This window comes from Carcharhinus amblyrhynchos, chromosome 13 (assembly GCF_965287045.1).
Source record: "Carcharhinus amblyrhynchos chromosome 13, sCarAmb.v2.hapA, whole genome shotgun sequence".
Taxonomy (NCBI): Eukaryota; Metazoa; Chordata; class Chondrichthyes; order Carcharhiniformes; family Carcharhinidae; genus Carcharhinus; species Carcharhinus amblyrhynchos.
Window position 1 is genome coordinate 14,575,553 of NC_137336.1, and position 14,381 is coordinate 14,589,933.

Here is a 14,381-nt window from a genome sequence, read left to right on the forward strand (position 1 = left end):
ACTGATAAATAAATAAACTTTACTTTAACTCATGCATGATAAAAGATTCCATGGCACAATTTTAAGCATCAGATTTATTCTACTGGTGCTTTAACCATTTATTCCATGAATATTAGTAAAGCAAAATAGGTTTTCTGGTCTTAAACGCATTTTTGCTTTTAGGCTTTTGCTGGCAATCACATTTTGAAAAGGACTTCCTTAACTATAAATCAGTATGTAGCGTCCTATGTAAACACTATGTAACAGGGCAGCATGGTAGTACAGCGCCAGAGACCCGGGTTCGATTCCCGGCTTGGTCACTGTATGTGTGGGGAGTTCGCACGTTCTCCCCATGTCTGCATGGGTTTCATCCAGGTACTCCAGTTTTCTCCCACATTCTGAAAGACGTGCTGATTAGGTGCATTGACCCTAATAGACACCGGTGACTAGGGGAATTTCATAGTAACTTCATTGCCTTACTTGTGACAAATAAACAAACTATAAACCTCAAATGTCCAGAAGTTGTGCCAAATAAACCTAGGTTCCTTTTTTACATTACATGTTTGGATCAGGCATTGGCTAGCTGATAGAAGACAGAGGGTGGTGGTTGATGGGAAATATTCAACCTAGAGTTCAGTTACAAGTGGTGTACCTCAGGGATCTGCTTTGGGGCCACTGCTGTTTGTCATTTTTATAAATGACCTAGACGAGGGTGTAGAAGGATGGGTTAGTAAATTTGCTGACGACACCAAAGTCAGAGGAGTTGTAGACAGTGAGGATGGATGTTAGTTTGCAGAGGGACATAGATAAGCTGCAGAGCTGGGCTGAGAGGTGGCAAATGGAGTTTAATGTGGAAAAGTGTGAGGTGATTCACTTTGTAAGAGTAACAGGAGTACAGAATATAGGGCTAATGGAAGGACTCTTGGTAGTATCAATGAGCAGAGAGATCTCGGCGTACATGTGCATAGCTCCCTGAAATTTGGCACCCAGGTTGATAAGGTTGTTAAGAAGGCGTATGGTGTGTTAGCTTTTATTGGTAGAGGGATCGAATTTCAGAGCCGTGAGGTCATGTTGCAACTGTACAAAACTCTGGTGCGGCCGCACTTGGAGTATTGCATACAGTTCTGGTTGCCGCATTATAAGGATGTGGAGGCATTGGAAAGGGTTCAGAGGAGGTTTACCAGGATGTTGCCTGGTATGGTGGGAAGGTCTTATGAGGAAAGGCTGAGGGAATTGAGCTTATTTTTGTTAGAAAGAAGGAGGTTAAGAGGTGACCTAATTGAGGCATACAAGATGATCAGAGGGTTAGATAGGGTGGATAGTGAGAGCCTTTTTCCTGAGATGGTGATGGCTAACACGAGGGGACATAGCTTTAAATTAAGGGGTGGTAATTATAGGATGGATGTCAGAGGTAGGTTCTTTACTCAGAGGGTAGTAAGAGCGTGGAATGCCCTGCCTTCAGCATTGTGGACTCGCCAATTTTAAGGGCGTTCAAGTAGTCAGTGGATAGGCATATGGATAACATTGGTAGGTTAGAGGGTCATTAGATTGGTTCCACTGGTCAGCGCAACATCGAGGGCCAAAGGGCCAGTACTGCGCTGTAATGTTCTATGTTCTATTAGTATTATTCTTTATGTCAACATTGAACCTCTAGTTATTTTTATGTTCTTATGAGACCACTGACCACAAGGATGAAACTTTGTGATCCATTATTACAACAGATACTAGCACGAGTTACTTATGGGAATTTGTATGTGTGTGTTTATGTGTGTATTATATACTATATATATATATAAAATATATACACACACACACACACATTTATCACTACCCGTACCTCAAAGATATCTGTAATGTGCACTTTCAAGAAACGGGTGCTTTGTTTCCATGGTGCCTCTTTTTAATTAATCCTGAGGTTTATCTCTGGTGCTGAACGCCTTTGCTCAATTTCTATTTAACAGCATTTAATGGTGATTATCTTTCAAGTGAAATATAGGCAGAATTTCAATTTACCCACAGTTTCATTGTTAAGCTCCTCAGATCAGAAAATCGGAAACAAACTGCATTAGTTTGCCATGAAGCAAGCTGACTTAAATGTGATGGACTTAATGAAAGATCTGAGGCAAAAAAACGATGTTTGAAGATTTTGAAACTTTTAAAAAATTTGAGTGCAAAGAATCATATTCTGTGCTGGTTGGCCTTTAACCTGATGATATTGGAATAGTGTAGATTAGATGGGCTTTAGACTAGTTTCACAGGTTGGCGCAACAGAGGGCCGAAGGGCCTGTACTGCGCTGTAATGTTCTATGAGCTGAAATGAAAAAAAATCAGGTATGTACATCAATTAATTTATCTTGTTTCTCAGTACACCCCCTTCCCATGGTAACCACATGCAGTTCTGATCCAAGAATTAAAGAACCTTTAAGAATAGGAATAGGCAGTTCAGCTTAACTACTTGTTCACCATATTCCTCAATCATATTCACAATCCTATTCACTATCCAGAATAGATCTAATTGATCCATTTATACCGCTTGCTTTAATAACCTTCGCAGAAAATGTATTCCATTATTATTCGATCCAAGTAAATAATTTAGTTTTTTAAACTATAAGGCAGGGGTTAACAACATGTAGAGAAAAACTGGACACTAACATCAGATTTTGATTTTAGTTGTGATGGAGCCAATGACGTTGATGCTGATGTTGCTTTCAGCTCATCTCGCAATTGTGATATTCTTTCCGTCAAGTCTTTAATAGTTTTCATTATTTTAGCCCTCTCCTCTGCTTTCATGCTTTTATTCTTTTCCAGTTTGCAAATTAATACCTGAGTTGATGAAAAAAAAAACAGAAATATCTTTATTGCAAATATTTTTTAATCTAAACTGAATAACAACAGTAGTTACAGTTTATGTCAAATGAGCACTTTTATACATTACACCAGTAAAAAAAAAAAATCAGTATATCAGCTTAAAATGACAACAGAGGAGTCATGAAAACAATAGCAAATCTCATACATTAGATAAAATAACAGAAGTTGGATGAACTGAAGTCTTTTCATCCATTCTCACATGCACAAATGGAAGAGGACACAATCTCCTGAAAATCCTTGGATTTGATGCTGCCTCCCAAATTCACGCCCATCTTTCCCTCCACTCCATATTTGAATCTTCCCATTGATCAAATTTACATTTAACAGCCTCAATGACTTTGGCTGCAGTGCACTATTCATCTTTGCCTTCCCCGCCTCTCACCAGTCTTTGCTCTGACAGATCATAACATTCTACTCAAACTTCATCCCTTGTTACTTCCCTCCTCCAGACTTAGTGCAGCAAACTCTGCATTCCTTCAGTGCTGACAAACCTCATTTTCTTCACTTCATCATTGGTGGTGGTGCCTCCAACCACCTTTTAAGGCCCTCTTTAAAAGTTATGGCATTGATTTTTACTCACTCCGCCCAACAGTTCCTTCTTCAGATCTGTCAAATTTTGTATGATTATGCTTCAATGAAATTCCTTGGACTGTTTTTCTACAGTAATTCAAGTTGTTTTTGAACGTGCATTGCAACAACCAAGACCACACAAATGTCTCAATTGTGGACATGGACAAGATGCATCTCTACTTCACAACCACCTTTCTCAACCCCTTACGCTGTCTCTAAAAATTGTCAGGCTGCTTGTTCAACATCCAATTTCCTCCAATAAAAAATTATCCTGAGTACCCTCCACGAACTCTGTTCCCTAGCCATCCTTCTCTGTTAGCTGTGAGACCATACCACACTATTTGTAACTTTGTCATATCTGACAGATGAACCTCCAAACACACTTTCATGCCATCACTCTGACTGTCTATGTCCACAAAGGTAAGATCACTAAACCCTGTCTCAGTTTGTCTGCTACTGAAGCCCTTATGCATCCAAACTTAAGTATTCCAACACACACTAGGGGGTTCAGTAAACTTGAGATCATCCAAAATTATGCTGTACATATCCTAATTCGCACCATAGCTGATTTACTAATCCATGCAGTGCTCAAAGAAATTTATTCCTGATTAAGCATTGCCTCAATCTTACAAATTCTTATCCAGATATTCAAATCCTTCTGAATCTTTGTAATCACCTCCAACTCCACAACCCTCTGAGATATCAGCCAATTCTGGCTGCTTGAACAACCCTTAATTTTAATTATCTCATTATTAGTGAATCGTACCTTCAGCTTTCAAGATCCTAAGTTTTGGAACTCGCTCTTTAAATATCTCTACCTCTTTTCTCCTTGAAGACACTTCATAAAATCTCTCTGACCGAGCTTTTGGTTATCTATTCTAATATCTTCTTGTGAGATTTGGCATTCAATTTTGCTTTACAACACCTTTCTAAAGCTTGCTACGATACTTTATTCCTTAAAAGCATGATACAAGTACAATTTTTTTGTAGCGAGTTGCAGTTGTATCCATCTACGTTTCTTAATTCTTTTATGCTGTCTTTCATTTTAGAAACAGAGAAATTAGAAGCAGGGGTAGGCCATTTGGCCCTTCGTGTCTGCTCCACCATTCATTCTGATCATGGCTGATCATCAAATTCAATATCCTGATACCACCTCCCCCCATATCCCTTGATCCCTTTAGTCTCTACAGCTACTTCTAATTTCTTCTTGAAATCCCACAACATTTTGACCTCAATTACATTCTCTGGTAGTGAATTCCACACATTCGCCACCCTCTGGCTGAAGAAATTGCTCCTCACCTCAGTCCTAAAAGGTTTACCTTTATCCTCAAATCATGATCCCTAGTTCTGGATTCCCTCACGACTGGGAACATTCTTTCTGAATCTACCCTGTTAGAATTACGTAAGTTTCTATGAGATCCCCGCTCACTCTTTTAAACTTCAGTGAATATAATCCTAACCGACTTAGTCTCACCTCACATGACAGACCCGCCATTTCAGCTATCAGCCTGGTAAAGCTTCGCTGTACTCCCTCTATAGCAAGGGCACATTGGGGGAAAAAATGCTTAAAAGGAAGATAGCCAAAAATATTTTCACTGTTAGGGACCCAGTTAATATCAAGGGTTTGCCTGGAAAGCTAAACAAGTGAGCGTACAGGAAAAAGCAGAGGTTTGGCTATAAAGCCATCAATGTCAGACGGTTTTTTCAAACAATGTTCTTACCTTCTGGCATTCAATTTGTTTTTCCAACATCTCTTGTTTCTTTTTCCTCATATCTTGCTGCAGCTTTATAGCTTCCTAAAAAACAAAAAATTAAGTAAACAATTCTCAAGGTCATATTTCAAATATAACCATCTGTATTGTGCAACAAGAGCAATAACATTTAATAAATTATAAAAGTAAATCACTAAAACATAAAATTTCAATTATTTATGAAGAAGGTATCTTTTTCTTCATTCTTTCATGTCTGGGTTGTCAGCAAGGCCTCCAACTGTTGCCCATCCCTAATTGCCCTTGAACTAAGCAGCTCCCTGAGCCACTGCAGAAAGCAGTCAAGAGTCAACACATTGCCTTTGATGCAGCATCACATGTAGGCTTGAACCAGTGAGGATGGCAGATTCCTTTCCTGAAAAAGGCATTACTGAACCCAAATGCGCTTTTAAAACAATTACGATAATTGCCCTGACCGTCTTTGCTTAGATTATAAAGCTATAACTCCAGATTTACTAATTCAATTTAAATTCCATCAGTTCTCCTGAGCATTAGCAAAGGTCTCTGGGTTACTAAGTCCAGGAACATTTGCATTGTGGAGATGGTGACATGATGGCAAAGAGGATACTCTCAATGAAAGTGTTCAGAAAATTTACAAGCAACAAACAGAAGTTAATCTGTTATATTTAATTTGATTCCCTGGCCTCTCTGAAGCATCTTTGTTTCTGGTTCCAAAATGGTATTTCCCAATGATTCGTCACCATATTGCTGGAAAACCCTGGGCAATGGTGCACCACTGGCTGGACCAGAAGTTCTGGCCATTGTGTCTATGGTGCAATTTGAATATTTCCTTCCTACCAAGCACGAGAGGCAGAAAGTATCTGCACAGCTCCAGAACCAAATTATGGAGATTCTATTAAACTAGTAACAATGTACTATTATTTTAACTGAATAATTAACTCTAATATTACATTCTCTTCCTCCCCCTTTGTGTCACTTTCCAAGTTTTTTGAGGCAATTCCAAAATTTTAATTTTCTAAAGATCCAAGAACAGCATTTTATTCCTATGCCAAGGCAGACAGACAAATTGATAAATGATAAATGCATTTTGGTAGATTGAATCAGGGCAGGACTTACTCAGTTGATGGTAAGGCGTTGGGGAGAGTTATAAAACAAAGAGATGTAGGGGTTCATAGCTCCTTGAAAGTGGAGTCAAAGGTGGACAGAGTGATGAAGAAGGCACTCAGCACGCTTGGTTTCATTGGTCAGAACACTGAATACAAGAGTTGGAACGTCCTGTTGAAGTTGTAAAGATATTGGTAAGGCCGCACTTGGAATACTGTGTAGAGTTCTGGTCATCCTATTATAGGAAGGGTATTATTCAACTGGAAAGAGTGCAAAAAAGATGCTACCTGAACTTGATCGTTTGAGTTATAAAGAGAGGCTGGATAGACCAGGACATTTTTCTCCAGAGCTTAGAAGGCTTCCAGGTGATCTATATAGAGGTCTATAAAATAATGAAGCTAGATAGTCAATACCTTTCCCAAAGGTAGGGGACTCTAAAACTGGAAGGCATAGGTTTAAAGTGAGAAAGGAGATACAGAAAAGGGCCCAGAGTGGCAATTTTTTCACACAGAGGGTGGTGAGTGACTGGAACAAGCTGCCAGAGATAGTAGTAGAGGTGAGTACAATTTTGTCTTTTAAAAAGCATTTAAACAGTTAGATGGGTATAGAGGGATATGGGCCAAATGCGGGCAATGGGACTAGTTTCGCGGTTTAAAAAGGGTGGCATGGACAAGTTGGGCCGAAGGGCCTGTTTTCATGCTGTAAGTCTCTATGACTTTATGACTCTTATGATTATATAGTCTGCCATCAGCTTTCCTGTTCTCAAAGGCTTTAGAAAAATTCTTCTCCACATCTTTGTTACTCCTTCCACAAAAATTATCTCCTTTTTATCCCTGTTTCCTTCTTCGATGTACTGAATCAGTAACATTTTATTGTACTTTTTATTTTAAAGTTTATTTAGTAGTGTCACAAGTCAGCTTACATTAACACTACAATGAAGTTACTGTGAAAATCCGTTAATTGCCAAACATAAGTACCTGTTCGTGTACACAGAGGGAAAATCTAGCATGGCCAATGCACCTAACCAGCATATCTTTTGGACTATGGGAGGAAACCAGAGCACCCGGAGGAAACCCACACAGACTCAGAGAAAACGTGCAGACTCCACACAGATCGTGACTCAAGTTGGGAATTAAATCCTGATCCCTAGCACTGTGAGGCAGCAGTGCCACTTGAGCCTAAGGCAATGGTGGGTACAAAAGAGGGCCATTTGGATTTGGCCAAAATTAAGTTTGAAAAAGATTGTCTCATCTAGGTTGTGTTGGTCAGGTAACTGTCAAGGGGTCAAATGAAGAGATGGAGCTGGGTGCTGTCAGTAAACTCACGCAGCCCACGTGCTGCTAACGATGTGACCAATGGAAGTGCTAAAATTCATGAGATGGAGAAGTCGAAGGAAAAGTCCATATGAATGGAATAGAGAGATCTTTAACAACGTAGGTCTTATATCATAAAGGGGACAAAATATTCAAATGATGCTCCAGCTCACATTAATCCAAATAATTAACATCTCCTTGCAATCTTTCAACATTCAGAGTTAAAATCGGAAAAATGGTCTAATTCTAATTTATTGTAATTAAGCAACAGCAACAAAATGACCACGATTTCATCATTGTGTTCTATAAAAAGAGTTGCCATTTGTCTTGTGTTTAAAAACTAAAGATTTTTCTTCATATGTAGCCAGTCTGTTCAATGTAATTTACTAATGATAAGCGGCCTTTAACATTGTTTGTTTTTGTAATCCTTCAAAACAATTCTTTTTTTCACTCTTGGAATGAGGGCATTAGTACAAGACCAGCAATTATTGCCCAGTTCTAACTAATTTCCCAAAATGATGGTGATGAGCCATGTCCTTAACCACTGCAGTTTGGGTGATGAAGTCAGGGAGAAAGTTTCAGTATTTTGATCCAACAATGAGGAAGGAACCCAACATATGGCGTGATTTGGAGGGCAATTTGCAGTTGGAGTTGTTTCCATGGGCCTGCTACCCTTGTTCTTTTCTAGGCATTAAAAAGTCTTGGGTTTGCTAGGTGCTGTCAAGGAGCCATGATGAATTGCTGCAGTGCAAATTGTAGATGGTACAAACTGCTACCATTGTGTGTCAATCGTGAATGTCTCATTGTCCGGATCGACAAAAGACTGGTGATGGAGGCATCTTGAATGTAGGCATAAAGGTATGATTGACTATGTCAAGTTATTGCTTGATTGGCTTGTGACATAACTTTGCCATTTTTGGCACAGGTCTCTAAACGTACTGAGGAATTCTTTGTCGTCAGTAGGCTGTTGTGTCTGATGCCGAAGGCAATGCAGGGCAGTCCCGCTTCTAGTCTCAAATGACTTTTTTTTTAAAAAACGGACAGCGTGATATCATTTAAGAATTGACCACATGGCTGAAGGTATGGAGTCACATAATCCAGGTCAGTGAAGGAATGCAGATTTTGTTCCCTAATGACATGAGTGAACTGGATAGGATTTTTAGTTGGTAATGGTAATTTCATGATCACGATTACTGATACTGGATTTTTTATTTCAGTTCTACTTAATTAATTGACTTTAAATTCCAGTTGATATGATATAATTTGAAACAATTATCTTTACAACACAAGTTGAAGACTCTGGGTCACTGGTCCAGTAACATACCTCTATACTAGTACACACTGTTCCTGCTCTTAAATTTTCCGACATTAGTAAGAACAACAGATCTGCTCAAAATTAGAATTTAAATTAAGTGCTCAAGAACTCAGTCTAAAATGAGAGAAATTCATTGAGTGAATAACAGATTTCTAGACATTAAAGACATCAAGTGATAGTGCAGGAAAGTGGTATTGAGGTAGAAGATCAGCCATGATCTAGCTAAATGCACAACAGATCAAGAGGCCTAATGGTCTACTCCTGCTCCTATTTCTTCTGTTCCTAAGTACCTAAATTTAATTTAAGAGTGAAATGAAGTGTATACAGGATATCCAAAAGACCACAAGGAAACCATGGCAATAATATCTAGAGTACCTGTTTTTTCTTGAGAGCTTCTTTTGCTTCAATTGCTTTACTGGATGCAGCACAAGATTTATGGTTCGCCTTTGTGACTGCAGAACTATATCCTGCCTTTACCAGGCTTGTGGAGGTAGGAGGCCCCTAGGGGAAACAAAGGTAGCACAATAACTTAATTGCATTGTAACTGCAATGGAATGTTAAATAGTGTGTGCAATTTTGACTGCAGAACCAAGTTGCAGGAATAATACTCAAGTAATACTGGTTAACTTGCAATGGCACAATTTTGTTATAGGTCATGTACTTCAGAATGATCAGTCTAGTCTGGGCTTCAAATAAGTAATGGTGAGGTATATCAACGTTACCATTTAATAACCACTATTCCTTGCAGATGACAGAGAATTGTCATTTCCCTACAGTTTCTAATATAAACGTCAATAAGATAAAATATTTTTTCCTGAATTGTATACTTTAGTTTTACTTACCTTGGGTCTACATCCCGGGTTCTGCAAATTCCATATACAGCCAAAAACATATTTTTAAATCCAACTAACCAAGCTATTTGCAAACCAATTAAAATTTGATCTCTTTATCTCTTTTCTCAAGGGAAAAATTCTTTAGTCATACACTCTTGTGTGCTGACATGAAATTACATTCCTGTGATGAATCTTCTGTCGTACCATGATACCCATTTTGAAGGGAAAATAAATATGGGTATTTATCATTTTACAGATAAGGACTGAGGCGAGGGGAAATCTTTTCACCCAAAGAGTCATGAATCTGTGGCATTCACTACGACAGAAAGTAGTAGAGGCCAAAATGTTGAGAAATTTCAAAAATAAATTCCCCGTAGCTCTTGAAGCTGGGTGGGGCTGGGAGGGAAGGAGGGAGGGAGGGAGGGGGAGCAGGATCAGGATCAGGATATTGTATTTGATGATCAGCCGTGATCAAAACAAATGGCAGAGCAGGCTCAAAGGGCCAAATTGATGACTCCTTCTTCTATTTTCTATGTTCCTATGACCCTTTGCTGTGCAGTCTGATATCTTGTTGTCTTTCTCTTTAAACCTTGCTGGATAATGGTGTTACTGATCTTCCATGTCTTTCCACTTGCAATGTATTCATGAAAAGGACAAATTTTTTGCTATCTCTGGTCAAATCTCATTTACATTTAGTTGCATTTTTTCCTCTTCATTCTTTCATGAGATGTGACAAAAGTGGATCCATCACTCTGCTACCCAAAATTTCAAAACATCCAAGTTCTTTTGGACACTTCTGATCATCTACTTCCACTGCTTTGGTGTAATCTGCAAACGTGGGCACCGAAAACAGGATCCAGTACCCAATATTTTTAAAACCAAGTTAGCACCAACTCCAATCTCGCATAGCTCTCAAGGCATACAATGGAGCAATTCATGTTACGCTGACTAGTAAAACAGTACTTCTGCTTTTTTTTTGGGGCGGGGGGAGGGCTCACAACACCTTGTATTTCTGTGATGTAGAATTTACTTCATGTGTTACTTTTGCCTTCACCAACTTGGGTCTTCTTTATTGCAAATAGTGAGAGCTTCCTTTCAGCTGCCTTTATTATTTCTCACACTTGCCCCCCCCCCACCCACCCTTGTTGACCAAACCAAATCTTTCAACTAGATGTCACTCATGCCTCAGCCTTAATACCACATAGTTCTTTACCTTCTTTTTACCTCTTCATGTTCTCTGAGCTCATCTTGTCCACAAAACCTATCTTCTACTCTCAACTGCTGATTACCCAACTTCTCTTTCAGGCCTCTATTGTAGGTATTGTGAATATGTCCCTCTCAATTTCAATATAATCACTGCCATGGGTTCCTCAAAAGAAACCCATCAATCTGTTCTTGAAAATTATTACCACATCCTCAACATCTCTTTCCTGTCACAATTTCTTGATACTGTTGTCACTTTACAACTCCGTGCCCATTTTTTCTGCAACTCAATTTTTAAAACTCTTCAATTAGTTTTCTGACTCTGACATAACTTTGAAGCAGACCTAAATTAAGTCATAAATAATATCCTTGTGAATGAGATGTGCTTGCATTATTCCTATATCCTTTTTAAAGGCTCTTCGTCCATTTTCATTTCACTGAAATCGATGCTTGCCTCCATGTCAATTACAGCCAGAGAATCTCCAGCAATGGCTTTGTTCCAGCCTTCATATTAACATCTATATTTGGACAGCAAATGTTGTCCCTTTGTTCAAGGGATAGCAAATGTTGTCCCCTTGTTCAAGAAGGAGAGTAGAATCCATCCTGGAAATTATAGACCGGTGAGCCTTACTTCTGTGGTGGGCAAAGTTTTGGAAAGGATTATAAGAGATAAGATTTATAATCACCTAGAGAGAAATAATTTGATTAGGGATAGCCAGCACGCTTTTGTGAAGGGTAGGTCATGCCTCATAAACCTTACTGAGTTCTTTGAGAAGGTGACCAAAGAGGTGGATGAGGGTAAAACAGTTGACATGGTGTATATGGATTTCAGTAAAGTGTTTGATAAGGTTCCCCATGGTAAGCAACTGCAGAAAATACGGATGCATGGGATTGAGGGTGATTTAGCGGTTTGGATCAGGAATTGGCTAGCTGAAAGAAGACAGAGGGTGGTAGTTGATGGGAAATGTTCAACCTGGAGTTCAGTTACTAGTGGTGTACTGCAGGGATCTGTTTTGGGGTCACTGCTGTTCGTCATTTTTATAAATGACCTAGGTGAGGGTGTAAAAGGATGGGTCAGTAAATTTGTGGATGACACTAAAGTCAGAGGAGCTGTGGACAGTGTGGATGGATGTTGCAGTTTGCAGAGGGACGTAGATAAGCTGCAGAGCTGGGCTGAGAGATGGCAAATGGAGTTTAATGCAGAAAAGTGTGAGGTGATTCACTTTGGAAGGAGTAACAGGATTACAGAGTATTGGGCTAACGGAAAGACTCTTGGTAGTGTTGATGAGCAGAGAGATCTTGGTGTCCATGTGCATACATCCCTGAAAGTTGGCACCCAGGTTGATAGGGTTGTTAAGAAGGTGTATGGTATATTAGCTTTTATTGGTAGAGGGATTGAGTTTCGGAGCCATGAGATCATGTTGCAACTGTACAAAACTCTGGTGCGGCCGCCCTTGGAATATTGCGTACAGTTCTGATCGCTGCATTATAGGAAAGATGTGGAAGCATTGGAAAGGGTGCAGAGGAGATTTACCAGGGATGTTGCCTGGTATAGTGGGAAGGTCTTACGAGGAAAGGCTGAGGGAGTTGAGTTTGTTTTCATTAGAGAGAAGGTTAAGAGGTGACTTAAATGAGGCATACAAGAGGATCAGAGGATTAGATAGGGTGGACAGTGAGAGCCTTTTTCCTCGGATGGTGATGGCTAACATGAAGGGGCATAGCTTTAAACTGAGGGGTGATAAATGTAGGACAGATATCAGAGGTAGGTTCTTTACTCAGAGGGTAGTAATGGCGTGGAATGCCCTGCCTGCAGCATTGTGGACTCGCCAACTTTAAGGGCATTCAAATTGTCATTGGATAGACATATGGATAATATTGGAATAGTTTAAGTTAGAGGGTCATTAGATTGGTTCCACTGGCCGACGTAACATCAAGGGCCAAAGGGCCTGTACCGCGCTCTAATGTTCTATGTTCTATATCATCATCACAAATTGATTGTTGGCTTCCTCCCTTTCATCCACACGGGCCATAAAAACAAGAAAAATGGGTCAGTTTCCATACCTATAAGGAGACCAAGCTCAACCACTCCACCTTTTTATCCACTTCTGTACGGCTTTTAACGTGTCAGACTGCTTGTCCAAAATCTAGTCTTGGTTGAGTGACAATTAACAATAAAACATCAGGGACGCTGAAGCTATCATTGCCAGTTACCGTCAAACATTTCATACACTCACTTCAGGCTCCATCCTCTTCCATGGCCATCATCCAACTGAACTGGTTTGAAATTTCAGTATCATATTCAATCTTTAGTTGAATTTCAAACTCTTACATCAGACCTACTGCTAAAACTCTGTAGCCTACATTCTACCCAGCACCATCCCTTCACCTATATTACTTTGCTAACTTGCACTAGTTTCCAATGCATGAAACCTCAAATTTAAACTTTTCATACACTTGCTTAAATCCCTTCATGACCAAGCTGCTGTCTATCATTGCTACATTAAAAGGTGTTAAATAAATGCAAGCTGTTTTTGTGAATCAAAGTAGAATATTCATTACCTGTGAAGCTTCGCCACCAGCTCCAAACTGGCTTGAACTGGTTTGCGTCCCATCAGGCTGATTTCCACTCAATGACCCAAGTCGTTGCTTTACTGGTGTATTTGTTAGTACAAAAGACCCTGGGTTTTGATTTCGATTTAGTATCTGAAACAATAGATAAAAGATTTATGATTGTGGGAGTTACGATTCAACACGTGACTTCTTCATTCACATTTATTTTTTAGGATTTTATAACCTTTGTTTGTATATTCTGAACAGGATCCTTGGACCTATGGAAACTTGGATTCAGAATTAGGTCAGATGTGATGAAAATGACCTCTTAGGTTTGATTCAGTAAGGCACAGATGGAGGCCATTCAGCTGTTCAGGCCCATGCTGGTTATGGGGTCCAAAGACTTAAAAATTAAAAGGAACAAGGTACTTAAAAGGAATTACTGTATAACTTATTCTTTGCAAAGTTATAAGCATAAGGTTCAACAACATATACAAATTAACTAATTAGACTGATTACAGAAGGAAACACGACTACTTCAAAACAGGAATAATAACACATATAGCACTAGTGAAATCACCAGCTGCCAATGTTTAGCAGAAACTAGATTTTCAATTTCCCACTTACTCTCATTTCCAGTCCTGCGGGATATCACTCAAAATCCACTTTTGCAGCCTTTATTTCAGAGGCAAAGAAAGAAGAGGGAAGTAAAAGAAGTGAAAGAGAATAAAGAATAGAAAAAGGAAAGAAAGAAAAGGAAAGAAAGAAAAGGAAAGAAAGAAAAGGAAAGAAAGAAAGAAAAGGAAAGAAAGAAATTGAACACAGGTAGTAAAAGCGAAGCAGGAGAAAGAGAAACCAAAGTGATGGAGGTGGCAGAGGTACTTGGTATTATCAATACCCTAATGGGGGAAGGAAG

At 39.3% G+C, this 14,381-nt stretch overlaps 1 protein-coding gene across 3 annotated transcripts in view; it reads right to left on the reverse strand.

The window, feature by feature from the left end:
• The window catches only part of rbm27 (RNA binding motif protein 27), a 125,420-nt gene that overhangs the window by 49,131 nt on the left and 61,908 nt on the right, over positions 1 to 14,381 (reverse strand). For all 3 annotated transcript variants that reach the window (XM_080201317.1, XM_080201316.1, XM_080201318.1), the window contains exons 13-16: positions 13,475 to 13,618; positions 9,255 to 9,380; positions 5,139 to 5,213; positions 2,632 to 2,802 (exon numbers count right to left, since the gene is read on the reverse strand). In XM_080201317.1, the coding sequence (XP_080057443.1) occupies positions 2,632 to 2,802; positions 5,139 to 5,213; positions 9,255 to 9,380; positions 13,475 to 13,618 (516 nt within the window). The remainder of the gene's footprint in view (positions 1 to 2,631; positions 2,803 to 5,138; positions 5,214 to 9,254; positions 9,381 to 13,474; positions 13,619 to 14,381) is intronic.